The sequence below is a fragment of the Chionomys nivalis genome, chromosome 1 (assembly GCF_950005125.1).
Source record: "Chionomys nivalis chromosome 1, mChiNiv1.1, whole genome shotgun sequence".
Classification (NCBI taxonomy): domain Eukaryota; kingdom Metazoa; phylum Chordata; class Mammalia; order Rodentia; family Cricetidae; genus Chionomys; species Chionomys nivalis.
Window position 1 is genome coordinate 9416154 of NC_080086.1, and position 24604 is coordinate 9440757.

General features: G+C 39.4%; 1 protein-coding gene across 1 annotated transcript in view; it reads right to left on the minus strand.

Moving 5' to 3' along the window:
• The window catches only part of Pde3a (phosphodiesterase 3A), a 286893-nt gene that overhangs the window by 37927 nt on the left and 224362 nt on the right, over positions 1-24604 (minus strand). The window contains exons 3-6 of the mRNA XM_057783982.1: positions 14479-14730; positions 13953-14107; positions 9242-9366; positions 1134-1353 (exon numbers count right to left, since the gene is read on the minus strand). Of these exons, the coding sequence (XP_057639965.1) occupies positions 1134-1353; positions 9242-9366; positions 13953-14107; positions 14479-14730 (752 nt within the window). The remainder of the gene's footprint in view (positions 1-1133; positions 1354-9241; positions 9367-13952; positions 14108-14478; positions 14731-24604) is intronic.

A 24604-nucleotide genomic window follows, 5' to 3' on the forward strand; every position in this document is an offset into this window, starting at 1 on the left:
CACCCCATACAGATACAAATATACAGGCAAAAATATACAGGCAAAAATATACAGACAAATATACAGGCAAAAATAAACATATACATAAAAATAAGTAAAACCTTAAAAAAATATTTAACACTTTAAGATCAACTATCCAAAAAGAAGATATTGCTGGACAACAACAAAAATACGTTTTATCAGTAATTGGGGGTGTTTCCTCTTTATGCATAATGATGGTAAAGAAAAACACATTAAGGTCTTCTTAATCATCCATTGATAATACCTGGTAATTCAGTTTCCCTTCCTCCCTTCTTTCCCCCTTTCCTTCCTTTATGAGAAATGGTTTCTTAGGTTATAGCCCAGGCTGGCTTCAAACTCACTGTGTAGTTAAAGCTGTCTCTGAACTCCCAGCTCTCCTCCTGAGCGCTAGGGTTATAAGCTTGCATCCCCAGGATCAGCGTGTAATTCTTCTTCATTGTGATGTAAGAAGAAATTGTTTGTCTAATTTCATTCAGGGAACCATTTGAGTCAAGCCATAATGTATTATGTGTTATTAGTTCATTTTGGAAGAGTTAAAATTAAATACTTAAGTTTCAAGTAAAATGCCTTAAAAGTCAGCATAAAATAGTCACAGGATAACACATAAAAACATTCCAACAAAACAATCAGTTACATCAGATTCCTTGATAAAAATTTAAATAATATATTTTATTATTTTTATTTCAAAATTTTAAACTTTCATGTTTATTTACATGTATGTGTCTGTATGTGGTATGTTCACATGAATGCAGGTGACCCTGAAAGGCAGAAGAAGGCATCAGATACCCAAGAGGTAGGGTTACAGGTGGTTGTGAGCCATCTGATGTGGGTGCGAGGACCCAAATAAGGTTCTCTATAAGTGTAGCAAGCACTCTGAACCCTTGAACCATGTCCCCAGCCTACAAACCACACATTTTTATCCATCACCCAACAGTATATATAACCAAATATATACAGCTAATTATTTTGCACTCTCTCCAAAGCTCTGGTCAGACTGAACGGAAAATAAAGTTTCTATTTATAGAGAGCCATGGAAAATCTGAATTGCTATTATAGCCTCAAACATAACATCATACTATCCTATTCTTCTGTTACCAGTACACAGTTCTTACCTGCTACATACGACAGGTGGAGGCAGGATCTGAGGGGACAGGTCAGGGGCACTTTGGGTGTAAGTTAAGGCCCTGTGAGATCCAGGGCCCCGCTTGGCAGTTATTTCAGGGGATTCTGGAAACTGTGCTGAAGTGACGTTGCCAACGGGACTCCGGGCAGGTGACCCTTGAGGAGGCGAGGACGAGGGTGAGGGTACAGGTGAAATTTCAGCAAGGCTACCTGAAAGAGAAATAGAGTAATGCTGACATTCAACAGTGCAGGCATGTGTTTCCTTCCTGTCGTCTTCACCCTGTGTACATACAACGAGTAGCCACCGACTTCATGCTCAGCCCCAGATCTGGTCTTATCTTCATGCCAGCATCTGGAGACAGGACATGTACCTGGGGTGTCTCCATGGCATGAAAGTAGGACCAGTAACTCATCCTGAGAAATTGGTGGCCCACCCACTGAATTCATAGTGGCCTGAAGTCACCCCAGGGGAGGAGGATAATATTTTCTTTTCCCATTTTTGTCTCGCTCTTGTCACCCTAACTTGGAAATAACACTTAAAAATTTTCTCATGTGTCTGAAAAATTTCCAGCTGGAATTGACTCACTACTTAAAAAAAAAAAAAAAAAAAAAAAAAAACTTTTATTTATGTGCATGTGCGTTTGCCACATGAGTTTGTGTACTACATGGTGCAGGAGCCTATGGAGGCCAGAAGATGGCACCAGATCCCCTGGAACTGAAGTTCTTTAGGCGATTGTGAGTCACCATATGGGTGCTGTGATTCAAACTAACCAGGTTTTCTGTAAGAACAGCAAGCACTTTTAATCACTGGGCCATTTCTACAGCCTCATTATTGCTTTAACGTTTCATCTACAACACACAGCGGCAGGCATGGAATGCTTAAAATATACAAGTGAAAATGATAATTTGGGGGAGGCAATTAGACTTCTTAACTGTTCTCACACTCAGTGAAATGTACATTTCTATGTGAAAATGCACTCTGAGAAAAGTGCGTTTGAAGAGAATATTAAAACACGTGATACCTCCCGCACAAATACACAGTAGACCTAAAACTTGAACTTCCTCCCCGTGTTTACAGTCATGCTACAGTGTGAGGTCTGTTTAGAGCACTGGCTTGGATTTCTAGAATGCTCAATCTGTAAGACAAAGCTAATGCCTTTTGAAGTTGCTTCCTTCCAAATACAGAGAAGGCAAAGCGCAAGTAAAATTGGAGGTGGGAGGAGACGAATGAGTTTCAAGTCATTCACAGGTCTCTGCTCATCCACTCTCAGGGGAAACTGCTAGCCCTGGGTATCACATCCATAGCTAGCGTGTGTAGGTAACTGGCAGCTGGTCCAAGGTGCTCTTGTGTCCAAAATTTAGTTAATCAAGTTTGACTTTTCCCCATGAAAGTTTTCTGCTCCGTGAAGTAGACTATCATAGCTTGTAGAAGGGTCTTCTTGGCTTCCTTTTGATGCTTTGGTTAGGTTCCTGAGATGGGAGAAATTTTCATCTTCAGCATGGTGGACAGCCCCCCTACCAAGCCCCTGTAGCCTATTTCTGTGTTGCTTCCTAACCAGCTGCACAATCCCTCACATTTGTACTTAACAAACGAAACTATCTTGACCGAGAGAGTAACTAAACATGTTGCGAGAGTTAGGAAAAGCTAGTAAGAGTGGGAACGTGGAGGCAAGGTAGGGGCTGGTTTGATTGGGCTTTGTTTTATTCATTTATTTATTTTATATCCTGATCAGAGTTTCCCCTTGCTCCACTCCTCCTTTTCCCTCCCCAGCTCCTCTTTGTCTCACCTCCCATCCACTCCTCCTCTGTTTCTGTTCAGGAAAGGTCAAGTCTCCCATGGATACCCACAAAACATAGCACATCAAATTGCAGGAAGACTAAATACATCCCATGTATTAAATTTGGGAAAGGCAACCCAGTATGAGGAATAGGGTTCCAAAAGCCAACAAAAGAATTTGGTTCTATCATAGATCTCTGAGCCAGGACTCTGATTGGGCTTTAAAGATACCTGACAAGGGCTTAACAGCTGTGCTTTAAAACATGAGCCTAAAATAAACATCAGCATTGCTGTAGACACTGGCTCCAACATTTTGACGGCACATTATGAGATTTGGGGATACCTTTCTACTATTTTTGTTTCTTTAACCTTTTGGGGTATACATGTTCATGTCTGTACATGAGCATATGAAGGTTTGGGGGCAAATATGCACTGTCTTCACTAATGCTTTTCATCTTGATTTTGGGGACAGAGTCTCTCAGTGAACCTGGAGCTCACTGATATTTCTAAGCTGTCTCTTCCTCCACAGTGCTGGGATGTCAGGCTTGCCTCAGTCTATCTTGAGTCAAGCACTTTACCAACCCCAACCCCATTTAAAGTCTTTTTTTTTTTTTTTTTTAACAGACCATTAGTTCAAAACCCTCTGGGAAGCTTCTCCATTTCTATCTAGACACAAATGTATTTTTCGAGGGCAATTTATGAGAAGACTGATTTTGTTTCAGTAGCTGAGAGTTGTTAGCTGTAGGGACATGCCGGGGGGGGGGGGCATTGTTAAATACACATTTTAAAATCCACACAGCCATTAGGGTTCTGGGAACTCAGCGATTAACTAAATTTAAAATAACAAGCAGACTTGGAGGCTCCTGGGACGAACTGTTAAAAGAATGTGCAGTAGAGAAGCTGAGACTTAGGGGGCAGGGTGGTGGAGGAGGGGATTCCAAATAGACGGAGAGATGAGTGATCAAACACAGGCAGAGTTTTCCTTAATGCTTGACTGGGAAGGACTTCAGATTTCTGGGTTTTGAGGATTTGGGAATACTAACACCAGCTTCAATAGTTGAGCATCTCTAATGCAAATCTGGCAACTCAAGATGTTCCAATTTAGATTTCCGGATTAGGATTTCTCTTTCTGTAATCATTAAATACCATTTTACTTTAGAAAGGAGGAAATAAAGTATTGTAGGTATAGAAAAGGGATTTCCTCAGGAAAATTAGAAATAACCTTCTTTGCAAGATAGAAATAAAGATGGAAAAGAAGGAAGGAATTATAAGATTCTTTAAGGGCCTTCAATCTAAAGTTTAGAAGGAAGATATCTAATTTAGTATTTACACACACACACACGAACTGAATGAGGTAAACATGCATACTTTTTATATATTTATCTTCATTTTTTAATTGAGTAATTTTAAGAGACTCCAGGAATAAGATACAGATCGTGAAATACAAGTCCCATAAAAATTTAAATTATCTTGATACGAAACACTTAAAATATTGATAGGCAACAAATAAATAATACAACTTTTAAAGAGTCTAAAATTCTGACTTATTTGAGTAACCTAGCCTTTGCCTCCTTGTACGCTTGTTCCTAAGAGCCTGAGAAAATGTGCTTCACGGCACAGAGGCAACCAAAGGGAGGAATACTGCCCAGGAATTCTTTAAGGAAACCCACTTGCTTTTCATCGTAAAATTTCCCAGTTTAACTTTAATTAAGCATGAAGGAAACTAGGCTGAAGAGATAATTCAGCAGCTAATAGCATTCACTGTTCCTTTAGGGGACCTAAGTTAAGTTCCTAGCGCCTATATCAGGAGGCTCCCAAGCAGCAGTATCTGCCATTCTGGAAGATCTGGCATTCTTTTCTGGCCTCTTCGGGGACCTGCATACAGGTGTACATATACACACAAACACATGAACACACATGTACATAAACAGAAACTAAATAAATCTTTAAAAAAAAGAAATCATCTTTTCTGACAAATTGATGCCTCTGTTTTAGTAAGAACAATACAAAAGAAAAAAAACTCACCATCATATAAAGATTTTTTAAGTCTAGCTTAGGGATGTAAGACATCTGGATTCACCACAAAAGAAAGCCCAGACTTACAAGACACTAGCCGAGGATTACTAGATAAGCAGCAATTATGAATCAGATGAATTTGGAAGCTGAATGATATAACAGTAGTTCCCCATTTTTAGTGACTCACACTAGAAGGACAAGATTTAACATTCAAATCAGGGGCTCTAGAGATGCTCAGGGGTTAAGAGTGTGGCTTCTCTTCTGTGGGACCCAGGTTAGGTCCTAGCACCCACATGGCAGCTCACAATGAACCGTAACTCTAGTTCAAGGGCGTCTGATGATCTTTACTGACCTTTGCTGACACTGCACACATATGGTACACATACATACATACAAACATTCATATAAGTTAAAAATGCAAATTATACTTAACTCTCCTGTTGTTATGCTTTCATCAGAGGACTCCTGTGTGATCTGATCCATGTATTTTTTTTCAGTAGATGATAAAGATTACTTATGTTTCAGTCATTTCAAAGGAATGCTGACTGAGGGAGCTGGGAACATACTTCTCACTTGGTTTGTGAAAAGAACAGATTCCATAAATCTGATTTGTGCAAAGAACATATCTTTCCTCCACTCTGGACTCAGATAATTCATCCTCAGTGTGCTGACATAGGCACCTCGAGGCTCAGGGCTCTTACATTCCTCCTCACACCTCCTGGGATCCCATATCCTTACCCTCTTTCATAGAAAAGATCTTCCCCAGCCTCTTCATTCATGGTTTATTGAAAAGTAGTTGGGAAAGAGATAAATTGCATCAAGCACAGTTGGGTACTTGCTTAGCTGGGGCAGCCGAAGTCCATGACATCAGCGCAAGGACAATAGGGCTTCAAAACCGAGGTGGAGGCTGTGGAACACACGTGATACTGCTCCTCAGCAGAAAGAGACCATTGTGGGCAGAAAAGGGGAGGTGGTAGAAAGTGAGAGAGAAGAAACTGAATTGGGCAGTGGTGGTGCACGCCTTTAATCCCAGCACTTGGGGGGGGGGGCAGAGGCAGGCGGATCTCTGAGTTCAGCGCCATTTTGGACTACATAGTGAGTTCCCCAACAGGTATGGCTACACATTGAAAATCTGTCTCAAAACAAAACAAAAAATAAAAAAAAAAATAAAAACAAAACGTTGAGATAGAAGAAAGGGATGAGCAATCAGAACTAAATGTATGAAAATGTTATGAACAAACCTGATGCTTAGTGATAATCAAATCAAATGAAAATATACAAAACCAGAAGAACCTAACTGACCAGGGAGAACGGGAATCTAGGTTCATCTGATTATTAATACATTTCTATATATTGGCAGAATTGTTATTGATTGCTTTGCATTTGGATATTTTATGGTACAAAATTCTTATTCCGTGATGATAGCAACTTAAGTGTGCCTAAATACAACGTTGCTTCCAAATAATTACGTCGGGAAGACATCAAGCCCTTGCCGACAACAATGACAGACAGACTGTCACACTCGGGACTGATTTTTACCATTGCCCCTTGGGGTATGCTGAGTGGATGTTTTTCTTGAGTTTTGTTAGACAGTAAGTAAGACTCAGGGAGTAAGATGCAGGGGCATGACAGTCACAAAATGTAGATTAAAAGCGATTTGACTTTAAATTACATGTATGTGAGTCTGTCTGTGTGCATGACATGTATGTGCATGTGTGTGCAGAGGTGCATTCAGAGGACAAAAGAGGGCATTGGATTCTTTGAAGCTGGAGTTACAGGTGACTGGTAGCCACTTTCTATGCCTCTGGGAACATAATTCCTATCCAGCTTTGGGGAGCTTTTTCTTTTCAGGTCTTCAGGTTTGGCAATGGATATGCTGAGCCATGTTGCAGAACTAATTTTTAGCTTTTTAATCTAACCAGTTAGGCTATTTAATAATTGGAATTTTGGTCACTTAACTGAGAGACCACATGCTTTCATTACCTTACACCCAGCCACATTACTCAAATTCCAAACCATATCAATTAATTGGTCTTGATTCTTTATTCTTTTTACTCTGAAAACAAGAAGATAAACGGAAGGGCCAAAGATAAATTCTAGGCCTCAGACAAGTTATTTCACTTTTATATCTCTTGATTTCCTCCTTTGAGCTCTTTTGTTCATCAATAACACAGCACTAAAAGGTCACAGAGAAAATAAACATTTCTTTTTTGTGCTTTTGATGTGTGTGTGGTGTTTATGCCTGTGGTATGTGTGTGTGTGTGGTGTGTATGTAGTATGTGTGTGGTATGTGTATGTATGTTGGTGGTGCTGTATGGTGAGATGTGTGTGCATGGACAGTGTATTTGCACATATGTGTGTTGATTTCCTTGCTCCTCATGCATATTCATGAGGAGGCCAAGAGAGGGTGTGTATTTGTGTTTGTCTCATGGCATCTTAGCTAATCAACAGTCTCCATCATCTTGCAGTGTCTGGTCCTAGTAAGTAAGCTTCAAGTCTATTTCTTAGTTCACTAATGATGTTCACTTTACAAAGCTTAACAAACCTATCCATAACTCAAAGGACCATAATATGTGCAGGAGAGTCAGACTGCCTTTAAAGGTTTCTTTCAAACAAACATGTTGAAGTGTGAGCAGTGGGGCTGAGTCATTTTTGGCCCCATGTTGGGCGCCAGTGTAATAACGTAAATGAATGCAGACAGATTATAAAAATATATACAGCTTTAATGGGGAAATAGACTTACAGGACCACAGGTTCCTGCGGAGAACAGGAAAAGCAGAGAAAAAGGGCTGCTGGGATCACGCCCGGAAGATTTATCAGTAAACATTAGCCCGAGGCGAACACGCCCCCAATGGGTGGGGCTTATCCCTACACAAACATATTGGTTTGAAATAAAAGTTTCTTTCAATACAAATAAACTTGAACTCTGGGAGAATGTGTATTTCTACACTGAGCAGTAGAGATTTTACGCAGATTGAGTGATGGTTTCAAGAGGGGGTACCAAGTGGGAAGTGAATAAACAGAAGCAGATGAGCAACCAGGAGTCCTTCCCTAAATCCTATTTATGTCTTAATGCCATGTTTGCCTTTCAAGGCATCTCCTGAAATATCAGTGGAATGTGGGCAACTTTCAAATGGTTCACACATAAATGTCATCATTTTAAGGATGTTTGGTTTGCCTCTGCCTGTTATATGCCTATCTTTGCATCCTTAAGAACAGATAGAAAAGATGAGAAGAAAGGCGGAGGGAGGGAGATAATGAGGAAGAGAGGGAGGGAAGCCAGCAGGAATAGAAATATCAAGGGGGAGGAAGGAAAAGGAAAACAAAAGAATAAGGGAGGAGGAGAAAAGTCGGGGAAGAGGGAGGAAGGGAGAGAAGGAAGGATTTCAAGGTCAATGCAGAGATGCAGATTGGAGGAATTAGGTTCCCAGAAGACGGCCAGAGTAGGTGAACCACAATCCTGACAGCCTTTCCCACTCAAAGCTCAATCTACTGCCTGTTGGCACAGAGAAGGCTACAAATCTGAGCAGAGGACCCAGCTACCACAGAGGCTGCCAGCAGAGCTTTTAGTAATGTCATGGGGGTGATGACATGGATCTTGGAGCTCACAGCTGCCATGGCAGCCAGACTTGCATGTCCAATAACACAGTGAGAGAAGAGGGTTCTCCTTGAGCCAAGACTCAAATTCTTAAGCCGCTGAAGACAGAAGGTTCAGAAATTGAAGCAGAAAGTAACTGAAAACCCCAAGAATAATTTATACAATGCCATGAAACAAACATTCACTGTTTGTACTTCTCTAGAGGAAGAGGTCAGAGGAGAAGCCAAGGCCCTCATGTGGATTCTGAAAAGGAAACGCAGAGACGAATGTAATAAAGTGGTGTGCACAAGCCGCAAGTGTCTGTGTGTGTGTGTGTGTGCATGCGTGCACACACATACATGCTGTGTCTAGGGAGGCCAGAAGTGGGATCCCCTGGAGGCTAGAGTTACAGGCAGTTTCCTGACATGAGTACAGGGAAGCAAACTCCCATCCTCTGCAAAAGCAGAGAGCCCTCTTAACCACTCTCCAAGGCCTTGAACACTTGATCCTCCTGCATCCGTCTTCTGAATGCTGGAAACATAATTGTATCTCAGCAAAACCAATTTACAGATCCCAGCATGAACCTGGACTTAGATTAAGCAAGGTGAATCTTCCAATTCCTTCCACTTTCCCAACTAAAACCTTATTATTCATTTTAATGCCATAGTTCATTACCACAATGTACATGTAGAAAACAGGACTGTACACCTGGAGTGTGCATTGCTTACCTGGCCTGTTTTGTTTTTTAGCTTTTACATGGTTAGCTGCAGAGATGGCATAAGATGAAGTGAAGGATCTGCTCTTGGTGAGAGTCGTCGACACTGGGGCATTCCAAGAGTCGGGATTCAGAGCACTACAATGACAGCAGTTAAAGACCACAGGGAGGTTAGACATCCATTGCTGAGCACATCTCGCCACAACCCAGCCACCACCTCTGCAACAGATACACTAATCTGAGTATTTGTTACCAAATTTCTGCCAGAATCACTTTACTTGCAAATGATAAAATAAGCTAAGTCCAGCCTCCATTACAGTTGTGTATCTATTCGTCTCTCATCAAACACAGAGAGCAAAGATGGCGTTCCCAATCTATCCAATGCATAAAAAACCACACATGCTCCTACATGTGTAGTCATGTCCTTACAGATTTTTCAAAAGCTATCTAGAAGATTCATCGACTGTGATACAACTGTCTTTTTAGGAGCAGAGAGAGACATAATGTGCATTTAGGTGCTCTATGTTATACAATATTGTTGGTGACTAGACACTCCATAAGTACCATTTGATCAAGCCATTAAATAACAATGTCTTGCTGCAGTACTTCCTTATCAGGTTGAGCACGAGAAGCAGACCTATAGACTGTCATTTCTCTGTTGGCAACTCAGCATTGACTTAGAAAACAAACAAACTAACAAACAAACAAAAACGTGTTAGCAGCAGCCTATAACAGTGTCCTAAGATTTCTTTCTACTGGTGATACCTTGGAAAGAATGTGCTAACCTAGTCACACCCCATTGAAACACACTCATGATGGACATAGTACTAACATGCTGATCACATTATGAGGAGAGAGGCTACAGGTTCTCTTTACCTAGGCAATGTGTTTATCAACAGAGACTTGATTCATCAAGTTGCTTCCTGTAAACAAATCTGGAATCAATAAATCCACAGAGGATTAGGCCCAGAGAAGGTTACAGAAGCAATGTAATTAGTGGCATAGGTTTCCTGGAGGTCTTCCACACCAAAATTTCTCTTTACATACTGCCTCAAACCTTACATGTGGAAACAGAAACATTATCCACCCTAATTTGGGAGAGAACAGAATTCAGGAAGTTGTGCAGACAACCTTGGATGGCTCCCAGTGAAAAGTGCTTGGTCTGTGTTTTGCCAACACCTGTGAGTTCTTTCATGCACCAGTTAAATCTTGTGAAGGTTAATGCAGATTGAACAGAATGTGTCCGATCTACCTGTGTGGCATACTGTAAATAACCCTAAAACTGATAGAATTATGAATTATGGATGTATAGAGCTTTTCATGTAAGATGTATAGTTAATGAGGGATAATTTAGAGGTGGCCCTGAAGAAGATTCTGCTTCCCCCATCAGATACCAAATGTCCAGAACTTTAGCAAAGGATGGGACTTCATGAGTCCCTTCCCTATGAGATTTTTCTTCAATGGTTATATTTTAAAAGCCCCCCTTTGTGCTTACTTTTCAATAACAACTCTACCACATACATGACAAAAGAGACATTTGAAGGGAAAAAATGAACTTCTGCAATTGTCAAAAACATTTGAAGACTACAAAATGCCTGTCTTAAGGCATCTTTAAAAATTTCATATTTAGCCTTTCACAAATGTTTGGAATTTTGTGAATGAGACTGAAAAAAATCTTTGTATATTAGATAGTCAATGATTTCTTTGTGGTATTAGTCTCTGTTCACCAACTCTGCTTGCCTGAGTAACTGCTAAAATTAACTAGGAAAAGATTATGTAATTCATATTGTCTATCTTTTCATTTCTTAGACTATTATATTAGTGGTAAATTATTACTCATCCAGGCAGACTTTTTGAAGAACTCAACATCATTTAACATTTTAAAAAGATAACTTATTGAGGCTCAGTGAAAAACTGTCTACCTGTGTTCTTTTACATCCAATACACATTTAAATGAGGACTTTCAGAGATGGCTCAGTGGTTATGAGGACTGGCTGCTCTTGAGGGGACCCTGGTTCGATTTCCAGCATCAACATGGCAGCTCATAACCATACCCAGGTTTAGTTCCAGAGGATCAAATACCCTCTTCTGACTTCCCAAGGTACTATACATATGTAGTACATATATACATGCATGTAGGCAAAATCACAAAAAATTAAAAAATACTTCAAAAGAAGTGTTTTTAAAAAATAATTAAAATGTGTTTATTTTGAAAAGTTTATAAAATAGAATGCAATAGAGTCAAAATTAATAATATCCTACTTACATCTACCCTACTTTAACCTGCTATATATTAATCTATCATATTATATTTGAATAAAAATACCATAAATTAATAATGAACAGGTATGAACTGAGATTCAGGGCCACTCCAGGACAAGTAGAGAGATGCCAGACAGTCATTCAAGAAAGACAAAGAAGCAATAAATATGTCTGGAGCAGGGCCAAGGAAAAGAAGTAGCCTAAAGGAAAAACTAGGGAGACATTCAAGCAGCCAGTCAGTTTAACAAAGCCATCAAAGGGTGAAATTCGTACAGTGTTCCCAGTGATACGTTGATCCTCTCAGCTGTGGTCTGGGAGGGTGACTATGCAGTCCCTGGCTAGAGCAGCTCTTCAGGAGCCGATTGGTAGAGAGTTTACTGGATTTCAAAGCACAGGGCTCAAGTAGATTAGACACAAAACGCTAAGGGTGAAGGTGGCCGGGTTGCTGGTGAAGACGCACGGACAGGTTCAGTCACTGTTCTCTATGTGTGGGAGACAGGAACTTCACTAAATGAAAAGAAAGTCTGTCCTCACCCAAGTCCCAGGATTTGGGGGAGCTGCTGTTCCCACATTCAGCTTGCCACCTTGTTGTCATAAAGAGGAAACTATTTCAGGCATGGCTATTAAATATTTACATGCAGACAAGGATATTTTCAGTCATTTGGTCAATATAAGCTGTTACGTATATTCCATAGTTCTGGAATTATAGCGTAAGGATTACTGTAATTGATGATGTCATATAAAGTATTTTAATTTTCTTCAAAGTTGTAAAACAGAGACGGAGTAGCTCTCTTTAAAAGCACATTTTTTAGTAGTGTTTTCTTACAGATTCATTTTAGATTCCAATGTTCCTGTTTCTTTAGCCCTTTTCATTTTGGCCTTTCAATCACTAATAGCATTTGGAGCTTAGATTTCCCACAAGGGTCATGTGTTAAAGGCTGAGTCTGCAGCCTCAAAGACTGGACCTTGAAAGGTAATTAGGTCAGTGGGGTTGATCCTTTGTAGGACATATTAGGATGTGAGCCCTCCCCTTCTGTCCTGCTTTTCTCCCTTATGTCTGTCCTGGCAGCAACAATGTGTCCAGGCTCCTCTACCCTGGTAGATTATGACTCCGAAGTCCCAAATCAAAATCTGAGAGACCACAAGTGGGAAACACTGAAATAATCCTTAATCTATATTAGGCACTTGGTCAGTGATGGAAAGTGGACTTACACATAAAATTTTAATTTAATATACTGTCAATATACTACATAAAATGCAAAGTTCAGGGTATGGCTCAGGGTAAAAGTAGTTGCCCAGGAAACATGCATGCATATATGAATGGACACACACACATGTATACACATACACACATACATGTTCATACATACACATAGACATGTACACACATGAACAGATACATACATAAATATATACATGCACACATATACATACATAAGTGCATATACACAGATTTACACATTCAGCCATAGATACATATATTTACTCACATAGAATATACACACATTAACACATACACATACACACATACATACATACAAATATACACATATGTTCACACATATACACATACACATGCATTTATACACACATATATAAACACACATACACACATACACAGAGAAACATACACAAACATATGCATATATACAGACATATATACATGTATATACATGTACACATACACATATACACACATATATACACGGACACATGTATACACATACATACATGCATATACATAGGCACACACATATACATAACAGATTTAAAGACATACATACATGGACACATATATACACATATACACATGCACACACATACAAACAGATATGCATAAACACATATGTGTATGCACATTTACACATGCAAAAATATACATACATATATACACATATATATGTGCACATACAAGCACACATAGATGCATGCATATATATAAACACACTTGCAAATACACATCCACAAACAAAAACATACACACATATATATAAATGCACATACACAGAGAAATTTATAATATTTGAATATATCCAAGTGTTATTAAGATGATATCTACTTTTTGATCTATCATTCTCACTTATTCTGCAGGAATTAATGCACAGTAAGTATGACAGGCCATGTTAGGGATCATATGTAAATGTCATACTAGATGCCTTCAGGTTAAAATTCTCAGTATGGATCTCAATTCAGGTAAAGTGTAGTGTGCCTTCCCTCTGGCCTTAGTCTTTTCCACTGACTGCCATAGGAGCAGGGGTCATCCCAACTCACTCTTAGTATTTACATTTAAGGTCATTTCAGTCTGGCCCTAAAGTGCTCAGCATTTAAGTATGAAAATCTGGTTTGTTCAAACCTTACTTCTCAGTAACTCTGCTTGGTCTCTCTCCTCTTGGACTCTATAATTCCTTTTTGGCAAGTAACTCCTCTGAGGAAGCATGGAGCCTGCAGGAGTGGAATCTAACCTGGGCACAGGTGCTTCATGCGGCTTTATGCTGGCACTTCGGTCCCTCCGCACTGGTGCAGGCTCCAAGGTGGGCAGACCCGTGGCAGAGGTGGTGGTTGTCCAAGTCGACGAGACTCTTCTCAGCAAGCCTGGGGGCAAACTTCTTCTCAGGCGCTGGAAAAAATATTCACTTTATCACAACCATATTGTAGACCATTAGCTTTTATGTAAAACAACGGAAAGAAGCAAGGCAAATGGGAACAGTTGATGAAACAGTACAGGCAGAATTTCATCTATCACTATCCTGAAATGGAAAGAGAGACACGGGAGTTGAAATGAGGAAGGCAGCGAGCAGCAAGTCAAGCCTGGTGTTCACTGGGAAGTCTCAGGAGGTGAGGGACAGAAGCAAACTGGGCTACACAGCCACTACTAGGTCCCCAGGTCTACACAGGAAGATGCTGCCTCAGTTCTCAGAAATGGCAGGAAGGAAACCTTGGAGACTATGGAAAGATGAGCTCAGAACAAACCCTTCATGCCACACCTACCTTGGGAATAGCCAGTTTGTCTTTCTCCAAGCCCTCCTCAGAATCAGAGCAGACATTCTCGTTGAAAGTTACAGTGGGGTTCACTCTGGGCTTGTGGATGGCTTGGAAGGTGAGCTGGGTGCTGAGCAGGTTGCTTACGGCCCTCAGGGATGTGCACACATTCGGAGGCAGGGAAGGGTCTGCAAGGAGGTCTGTAATGAGGCCATGGGCCTCGCCCATCACGGCAATATCCACGGTGATGCTGGTTCCTGACTGAGACACGAGAACAGGAGATCAGGGATGGTGGAAGTGTGGCGGTGAAGTGAGCTAATGCAGGCTTCCTGGCTGCAAAAGGAATAGCTGTCAAGGATGGTGGACACATTCTAAATTTGATATTCAGGCAGCTGAGGCAAGGGGATCATGAATTCTAGGGACAACCTGGGCTATGTAGTGAGACCCTATCTTACTTCTGCACCCCATTAGAAATCAAAAGCAAGTAAATTGAACTAAACATTGCAAAATAGTAAATTTCAAGTCACATTGCTGTTTTGATACTCAGTTAAAATTTGCCATGGTTGTTTTTGTGGGTCCATGCTTTCAAAAAAAAGTTACACCTTTAGAAAATATATATTGACCCATAAGAATCACAGATAGAGGTCTGAGAGATATCTCAGTGTTTGGGAGCATTTACTGCTCTTACAGAGTACCCACATGACAGCTCCTAAACACCTGTTACTCTGTTCCATTTGGTCTGGTGCCATCCTCTGACCTCTTATGAAACTTCATGCAGGTGATGTATATCAGTGATTCTCAACCTTCCCAATGCTGCAACCCGTAATACAGCTCCTCATGTTGTAGTGATTCCCAAGTAGAAAATTATTATCATTTCTACTTCACAACTGTAAGCCCACTACTGTTATGAATTATAATGTAAATATCTGATATGCAGGATATCTGATGGGGGGTCATGACACCACAAACTGAGAACCACTGGTGCACCTATAGCTATGCAGGCAAAACATTCATACACATCACATGAAAATAAAAATAAACAAATATTTTAAAAACCATTTCAAACAGTTATGCATGTGATCTATTAATAGATCGCATATCGTATAATATTCAAATCAGGGTCGGCACATCTTGCCCCTAGAACGTTCATTGTTTTTCTGCATTGAAAATATTCGAAGGTCTTTCTTCCAGCTTGTTAAGACTCACAGGATATTATCCTCACCTACAGTCATCGCACTGTGCAACAGCAAGTGGCAGCTTCTTTCTCCGTAGGAGGCACATTTTTCAATGTTCGAGTTTGAGGAGGAATGAGGCATACATAGCAGAACTAAAACACTTGGGCTGCCTCTTACGACTACAGCACTTGCCTAGCTCTGGGTTTCATGCCAGTATCATCACCATCCCGTGCCATAAAAACAAAATATTTAAAAGGCAGAGAATTTGATGGAAAAGGAGAGCCATCAAGCAGTCCTCATGAAAAGTTCTTTATTATCAGAGGAAAATTTCATCTTGAAAGTAATTAACAAATAAGAGAGATTAGCCTATAATATTCTTTTTTTTGTTGTTGTTGTATGCATGTCTTGATTTTAAGTCAAGAAAATGAATGCCTGCCATCCCAGGCAGGAGGCAAGAGTTTAAGGCCACTAAAAGGTTTTTTAGTCAGTTTAAGGCAAGCCTGCATTATGTAAAGTGGCCCTTGTTTTAAAAACAAAGAAAAACCAAAACAAAAGAAACTATTTTCTTCTCTAATTATTAAAATGTAAAATAATTGAACAAAATCACCTATTATTACCAAACTTTGCTAGATCTATGAAAAATACCTAGGACCAAGTATTTACAAATGAATGTGAAAATTTAAGTGTGCTGTTAGTAGGTTTAGGATAATTACACGTCATACAGATATACGTTATTTATGACAACATTCACAAAAGTAGCCCCAAATAGGGCTAGAACCTACTTTAGCAATACATATTATCGAGTTCATCTTGTAGAAAATCATCCAGGGCATTTCTGTGCAATGGAAATTATTCTCTCCACCTATACTTTTCTGATACATTAATAAGACATGATAGTTTGAATGAGAAATGTCCCCCACAAGTTCAGACTCCTAAACACTTGGTCCCCAGTTGGTGACTCTGTCTGGAGATATACAGGCTTATGGCAGGGAGGACATTACTGGGAACAGGCTTTGAGCATTCACAGCCTTGCGCCCCACTTCCCTTCTGCTCTCTCTGCTTCATGCTGGCAGGTAAGTATGTCAGCATGCCTCTTCTGGCATCATACATTTACACAGCTCTGAAGACTTACATGATGTTTTGTCACAGACAGAAAAGCAAATGACACAAATGCCCTAAGACATTGTACTGCTTCTATGAAAATTTGAAATTCGAAATTGAACTTTAAAGGACAAAATTTTAAGACATTTTGAAAATGAAAAAAAATCTCTCTCTCCCCCCTCCCTCTCTCTCTCTTTTAAAAAAAAGAAGCACAACAGATCCACTCATAATTAGGTTAGATTTTTTTAAAAAAAAAATACCATTGATGAAGAGAATATCTAATAGTTTTATCTAAGTTTCTACTTTTATGTCTTAAATATTTTCATTACATTTATTTATGTGTATGTCTATGTCCATGTATGTATTAAGTGTTGTGTGTGTGCTGTGTGTGGCATGTGGTGTGGGTGTGTATATGTGTGTGTGTATAAGTGTGTGGGGTATATGTGTGTGTGAGTATGTGCATGTGTATCGTGAGCATGTGTGTATAGGTATGCATATACACATAGGTGCCATGACACAAATGGGGGAATGCCAGAGAGCAGTATCCTGGAATCAATTCTCTCCTATCATGTGAGTGGCAGGGATCAAACTCTGATTCTCAAGAAAGTACCTTTATACGGTGAGCTCTCTTGCCAGTCCCTATTTGTTTATTTCAAATACAACTTTTTAAAAACATAAGCCATGTATTAAATTTATATTTAGAGAAAAATACCAAAATTTTATAAAGTATCCTTAAAAAGAAAAAGAATTCACACTTATAGGTCAGTGTTAATGCCACACAAACTCTATAGTGTTGATGTGGTACAGCTTATTAAGTTGACTCAGTGGGCCATGAGAAACAGGAGATATGAAATTGGGGGTAGTGCATGTGGGGTAAGTGGTAGACCTTGGAGGAGTTAGCAGAACTGGGGAAGGTATATGACCAGAATACATTGAATGAGTGCATGAAATTCCCAAAGAACCGATTGAAAATACTGAAGTTAAAGATCGTTGTTGATATAAGCAGTAGGTGCCTTTGTGGCATTTCCTCTATACTGTATAGTTCTATAGCAAAGACCCTTTAAAAAAAAAAAGCAGGCAAGAAACAGCACAGAGAAACTGGGATCAACAGAGGAGCCAACATGAACACAATTTGCTTGCTTGGAAAAAGGAAGCAGCAGCAAGAAGAAAAGAGTCCACATTGTCACTGGCATGAAGTCATGCTCAGCTTGACTGGCATTCGAGTTTAAGAACATTATCATAAAAGAGTTAAAAGCTGCATTGTGCATAAGAACTTATCACTACCCTGTTGGCTCAAAGACCTTAGGATGCCACTGAAGCATGAAATGTAAGACTAACAATCAAAATTGATTGCCCTGAACCTGCCAAGAGTAACCACACATGAGACGCTGAGACGTACCCTGGTTGCTATGCCAATAAACAGCAGACAAACTGTAAAGCCATTTGCATGCTCATGGAGTAACTGTTAACGAATTTCAGTCCGTCATTGAGATGGTGTTTTTAAATTATGGAAAATGTGGAAAAACTGCATGATTTACTCAAAGGGTATTTTCATGTCTGTTCAAAGAGAAAATAATTAAATTTCTAAGTATCTCAATAATAGTGATATGTTTCATCTAGCTGGTAAAAATGTTTGATAATAGTGACAATAAACACTTCGATCAGGCTGATGCAAAGGCCTCTCAGAGGAGAAGTTTAAAACTATCAAGCTGAGTTCATTATCAGCATAGTAACCAGCTACAGTAACCCCAGACCTCAGAGGGTCTGTGAAGCTAGATGATTAAACAAAGCTTAAAACAAACAAACAAATAAATAAAAAGGTCCCAAGCACAACATAAAACATTAAAACATTCTAACTCATACTCCCCTTAGAACAAAAACATATATATTTAACATTCAGAAAACACAATTCTAGAAACGCTGTTTAATGACAACTGAACTTGGAACCCCACCTTTAAATAGAAGTCTGGTGTTTAATTAACTGCAATAAACAGTGGGGGAAAGTACAGTTGTACACATCAAAGCAGAAACAATAGATTTTCTTGGTGCACCCATGCCTTCAGTGCCTCTCCTCACCTCCCTTCCTCTAGGAAGTTACATAGGAAACCTAGCAGGAATGTCAGAAGTCTCAGTTAGGACACTGAAAACTGTATTTTCAAATCTTATGACAGTTTCCCAAACCAATCACAGATTTCTATGCCACACTATCCATCAAAGTACTTGGTTTTGCAACCTATAAAATCAGAGAATTGACTGGATTTCTTACTGGCCATTCTATCAAGACATACACAGATGCAGAAAAGAGAAGTATGGTATTTTGACATCATATTACTTTATGTGTGTGCATGCTCATGTGTATGTGCATGTACATGTATGCATGTGTATTCTTGAAGATGTTGCTTCATGTCTTCCTCCAACACTCCGCATCCCATATATGGAAACATATTCTCCGAATAGAACCCAGCACTTGCTGACTTAGCTACCTACTTAGTCAGGGTTCTTCCATCTCTGCCTTTACGCCCTTCTGGCATTTGCCTGGATGTGAGGATACCCAAGCTGCAGTTTGTATACTTGAGTGTGAAGCATTTTTTCCCACCGAGCCCTTTCTCCAGCAGCTGACATTTTAATGTTAAAATTATTTTACAAACAGTAAAATACTTGCTTTACTGACTGCTGGTCTCACCACAATTAATCTATGTTACAAATCATCATGACGTCACTCACTAGTCTTTCCCTTTGCCTAATGTACATGGAGTCTTGCAGAGAACAGACGCCTGTCTGGAACTTTCACAACTCTTTTCTCCCAGTAGTCACTGTGCACTGTGATCAAAGTTCAGTTTGCTGATTCCCAGGACTGTCTGGGGCAGATTGCAGTTATCACAGTACATATGGAAATAAGATATCACTAAATCAATGGCCAGTGCAGCAATGGAATCTATTTCCTTAGAATCTAACAGACTCGTTTTGTGTAGTGGCACAGATTTTGCAAAGAGACTTCATGAAGGAAGATTTTCATTGAATTAAGCCCCTCAAAAGTTCAAATAGAAAACCGTGACATACTTGAAGGACTCTCCACTAAGATGTTCCCAAGTTCCTAATTCATTTCCACTATAAAGAAACTGAAATTGGCAGTCATCCATAGTATGGCTTTTTGGGACTTAAGAGAGGCAACTTGGAGTTACAGTCCACACAGGGGATATAACCTCAGAAAAGAGGAATTTTTTGGCCGCTCATCAAAAGATGTGGGAAAGCTTGCCTGCTTACATACTAAGTGAAAATACTAGAGGTATGGAAAACTTATGAAATACTTTATGATTTTTCTGCTTGAAAGGATTTCAACCTCTCTGGTTTTAATTATGGCAGTCAGCAGAGCTTCTGTTTTTAACCCAACATTTTTTCAGGTGAAATGTGGATGATAAAATAGCTATGACAACCTCTTCCTTATGATTCCAAGAGGAGGAGATAAAATGTAGAGATCATTCAAAAATAAGCACCACAGGGTGTCTAGGGGTGCCAATGGGTGCTGCTTCCAAGGGAGAGTAGGTAATTCAGCTATGACATCTGTGAACTGTGACAATCACCAGGAGGGGACAAAGGCCCCATAGGTGTGCAACAGTGGCATACGTACCTTTATATATACCAGTAGCATTTTCATCAGATCCAAGGCCCATTCATTGAGAAAGAGAGGGATAAGAAAAAAGGAGAAGGAAAGGGAGCTGGAGAGGGAAGAAGAGGGAGAGAGAGAAAGGAAGAGAGAGAGACAGGGACAGAAACAGAGATCATGCTTGATACTGGAGACCTGGCCAGTTCACCAGAATTGGCAGATTCATAGATCTTAGAAGAGGACCTACAACTGCCACCTTACTAAATCAGCATGACTCCTAACTGTAAATATATGTCCTTATGCCCAGAGATACATATAATTCTTACCTGTCATCAAAGAAATGTCTCTGCAATAGATGGAGGCCATTACATGACTGGTCAAACTGCATATGTGGAGGCATTACAGAAAATCAGAACTGGGCAAAATGCAGTTACCAAATGGTTATGGGCCCCAATCACCACACCTACAATATAACTCCTGCACCTAAGGCTCAAGAAACATCACAATATAAGGGATAGATAGATTGTAAGAGATGGGGGCTAAAAAATCTACTGTGAGATTGTGTCTCCTAGAAATAATAGGCAAGATTCACCAAGGATACCCCAGCAATATGGCTGTCTAAAAAGTGTACCAATAGACACGATAATATGGAAGATGGAGATATAACAAGGACCTACCCTAGACAGACAACTAAGGGACACTGAAACACTGAGGAATAATCCCCCCAGATAAAAGATGTCCCCAGCCCTATTGGTTGTCCAGCGCTATGTGATTGGCTCAGAAATAATTTCTATACAAGTGTCATTATATGGATGGAGAAGGCTGTGTTTATGTATTTTCAGTGATTTTATTGAACTATATATTTTCTCAGCTCCTCTCCCTATCTCCCCACTTTCGTTCTACCCTGTCCCATGATCCCCATGCTCCCAATTTACTCAAAAAATATTGTATTTTTCTGTTTCCCATGTAGGTTGGATCCAAATATGTCTCTCTTAGGGTCCTCTTTGTTGTTTGGAGTTGTAAATTGTAGGCTGGTTTTTCCTTGCTTTATATCTAAAAGCCACAGATGAGTACACATTATATTTGTCTTTCTGGGTCTTGGTTACCTAATTCAATATGGTGTTTTTTAGAGCCATTCATTTGCCTGAAAATTTCAAGATGTTATTTTTCCCACTATATTGTATTCCACTGTGTAAATGCATCACATTTTCTTTATCCATTTTTCGGTTGAGGGGTATTTAGGTTTTGTCCAGGTTCTAGCTATTACCAACAATGCTGCTATGAACATAGAGTTGAGCACATGCCCTTGTGGTATAATTGAGCATCCTTTGGGTATATATCCAAAAGTAGTATGTCTAGGTCTTGAGGTAGGCTGCTTCCTAATTTTCTGAGAAATCGCCATACTGATTTCCAATGTGACTGTACCAGTTTGCACTCCCATCAGCAATGGAGAAGAGTTCCCTTTACCCCACTTCCTCTCCAGCATAAACTATCATCAGTATTTTTGATCTTGGCCATTCCGACAGGTTTAAGATAGAATATTAGAGTTGTTTTGATTTGCATTTTTCTGATGGCTAAGGATGTTGTGCATTTCCTTAAGTGTCTATCAGTCATTTTAGATTTCTCTGTTGAGAGTTCTCTGTTTAGGTCTGCACCACTTTTTATTGGATAATTTGTTCTTTTGATGATTAGTTTCTTGAGTTCTTTGTATATTTTGGAGAGCAGCCCTCTGTCCAATGTGGGGTTGTTGAAGATGTGTTTTAAGAGTATGTATATATGAATATAAGTATGTAACATTAATTAAAGAATTAGAGAGAAGAAAGGGGGTGCAGGAGAGGTCTTGGAGGAAGGAAAAGGATGGGGAAATGGCATTATATTTTAATTTCAAAAAATTTAAAAAGTAGATATAATAATAATAATAATAATAATAATAATAATAATAATAATAATTCAGCAGCGACACTGGGGAACACACAGGCTCCAGTGCAGGTTTCACTGTACGTGAACTCTGTGTGTGAAGAGTTAGAAATCAAGGATATCAAGAGTTGGTCTAAAAGATAAGACATTTTGTTTATTCATTGGTACCAAATATCTATTTTATGGGGTCATGGGAGACATAGAATGTAAAGTAATGCTGCTTGAGTCCGAGTTTTAGATCCACCAATGTGCACATAGCAAATCTATTTCTCTCTAGAACCCTTGCTTTCTTAGCTCTAATATAGACTTACTAATTGCACCCGTTTGTTGGTGATTGAGCGAAACTATGTGGAGGAGGAGCAACAAAGTCTCAGGAAAGTAAATACATGGATGTAAAATCATGGGTGCGTATTTTATGAGAGAAGACATGAAGATGAACAAATGTGACTGGGGGAGAGGGAAGAAAGGGAGGGGCCAGAGAAAATGGGGAATAAATAGGATGTCAAGTATATCCTTGTAGGAAAACCTTTTTATATACCCGAGCACCATGTACAGTGAATACATGAAAAGAAAAACAGAGATAAGAAAGAATACTAGTTGACGCTTAGCCTGGAATATACGTTTAATAAATACTGCATATTACCAAACTGAAAATGATCCTATGTGTAAAGAAAGAATCATAAACATGGACATCATTGTCACTTGTGCTGGGTATTTTTCTCTTTCTTTCAACAACTGTTTGCATGTGTGTGTGTATACACTTAACATGTATACATGTCTGTGGAACTCAGAAGATGGTGCTGAGATCTCCTGGAGCTGAAGCAATCGTGAGTTAACCAATGTGGGTGCTAGGCACCGAACTCAAATCCTCTGCCCGAACAAGTCACAGATTTTAAGTGCTGACTCATCTCCCCTGTCTTGTCAGAAGATTTCTCTACCAACAAAACTAAAGCAATAAAATCAGAACTTCTAATATTTTCATGTCTTACTTTAGACAAAAATAGTTATGAACTCTATATTCCCTATACCCAAATGCTCCATAACAGGTCTGAGACTAATTTTTGGCTGTTGAAAAGTAATTGTACAAAAATCCTGGTTTCAGTTAATGTGGTCTATTGCACTGGTGTGATTTACAACATGCCCTGAAAAGAATTCTAAGAGCAGGCATCTGAGTTCCTTTGTTAGAATTATTTTCCTTTTCTTACTATTCAGTCATCTTGGGAGGCACCCTTAGAGGCAAGCACAGCTTGGAAGAATATTCTCAGGGCAGAGAGGGAGCAGGGCAAAGAGATGGATAAACAACATAAGAGATGACACATAAAGAGGAGAGTCTCAGGGACTTTCTTACACGATGTTGGTCCTCAATGCTGGGAACAGATACTGGGTGTACACTGGGAGACGATAGCTTTCTAATTTTCTAAAGAATGATATGTCATTCCATCACTTTCAAATCTTTCCCTGAGAGGCTGTCTTTGTTACCAGAAAATATTATTTTGGTCTTTAATATGCTAAATTATTCTAGAACATGAGCTGGACACCATTAGACATGATCTTTGACATATGCTGGGCTCTGACCTCAGAGCCAGAAAAACTGCATATGTGTTTATACTTTCATAGGGCCCATTTATAATTTTAGACTTGAAATTGTCTGGGAAATTTTTAAAAAATGAAATCATGTGAAAATTCTGCAGTAAGTCACTGTAGGCTGAACCTTGGCAAAAGGCCACCCCAAGGAAACAGATGTTTGCTTATTTTAATTTTCTGGCAAGGAATAGGCATTCACATTTGAAGTCTCTCCTTAAGATAACACACATACATGTACAGTACAGTAGGAGAGGACCTATAGAGCCCAGAATCAAATAATTTTTCCAATAACATTCCTGCTGGATGCCCCCCTATGAAAGGTCAGAAACAGCAAATGCCAGCAGTTACTGTAATCCACAACTTCCTTCTCTTTTGATGTTCTGAGAACATTCCATGTCATCAAATGGGAAGCAGTACGTGGCTCAATGTCCTTTTGTACTTCAAAAAAAATCTATCTGCAAACAATTGATACCTTGTCCAAACATTCTCTGTTTATATTTTCAATTATAAGTACCCTCCAGACCCTAGCAACTTTACCCAACAACCCAAAATTAATAATCACATTAGAAAAAAGCTACTTTATAATTAGAAAATGAAACATCTTATTGGTTATTTATTTGTTGGCTATTCTGTATGCCCTTATATTGTTGAGAAAATAACCTTAGGCTTAACCTTCAGGTTTGTTCTCTCTCTTCCCAGTTAGAAAAGATGAGGTGGGTAGCATAGATATGTGGGAATCTGACGATGAGTTATT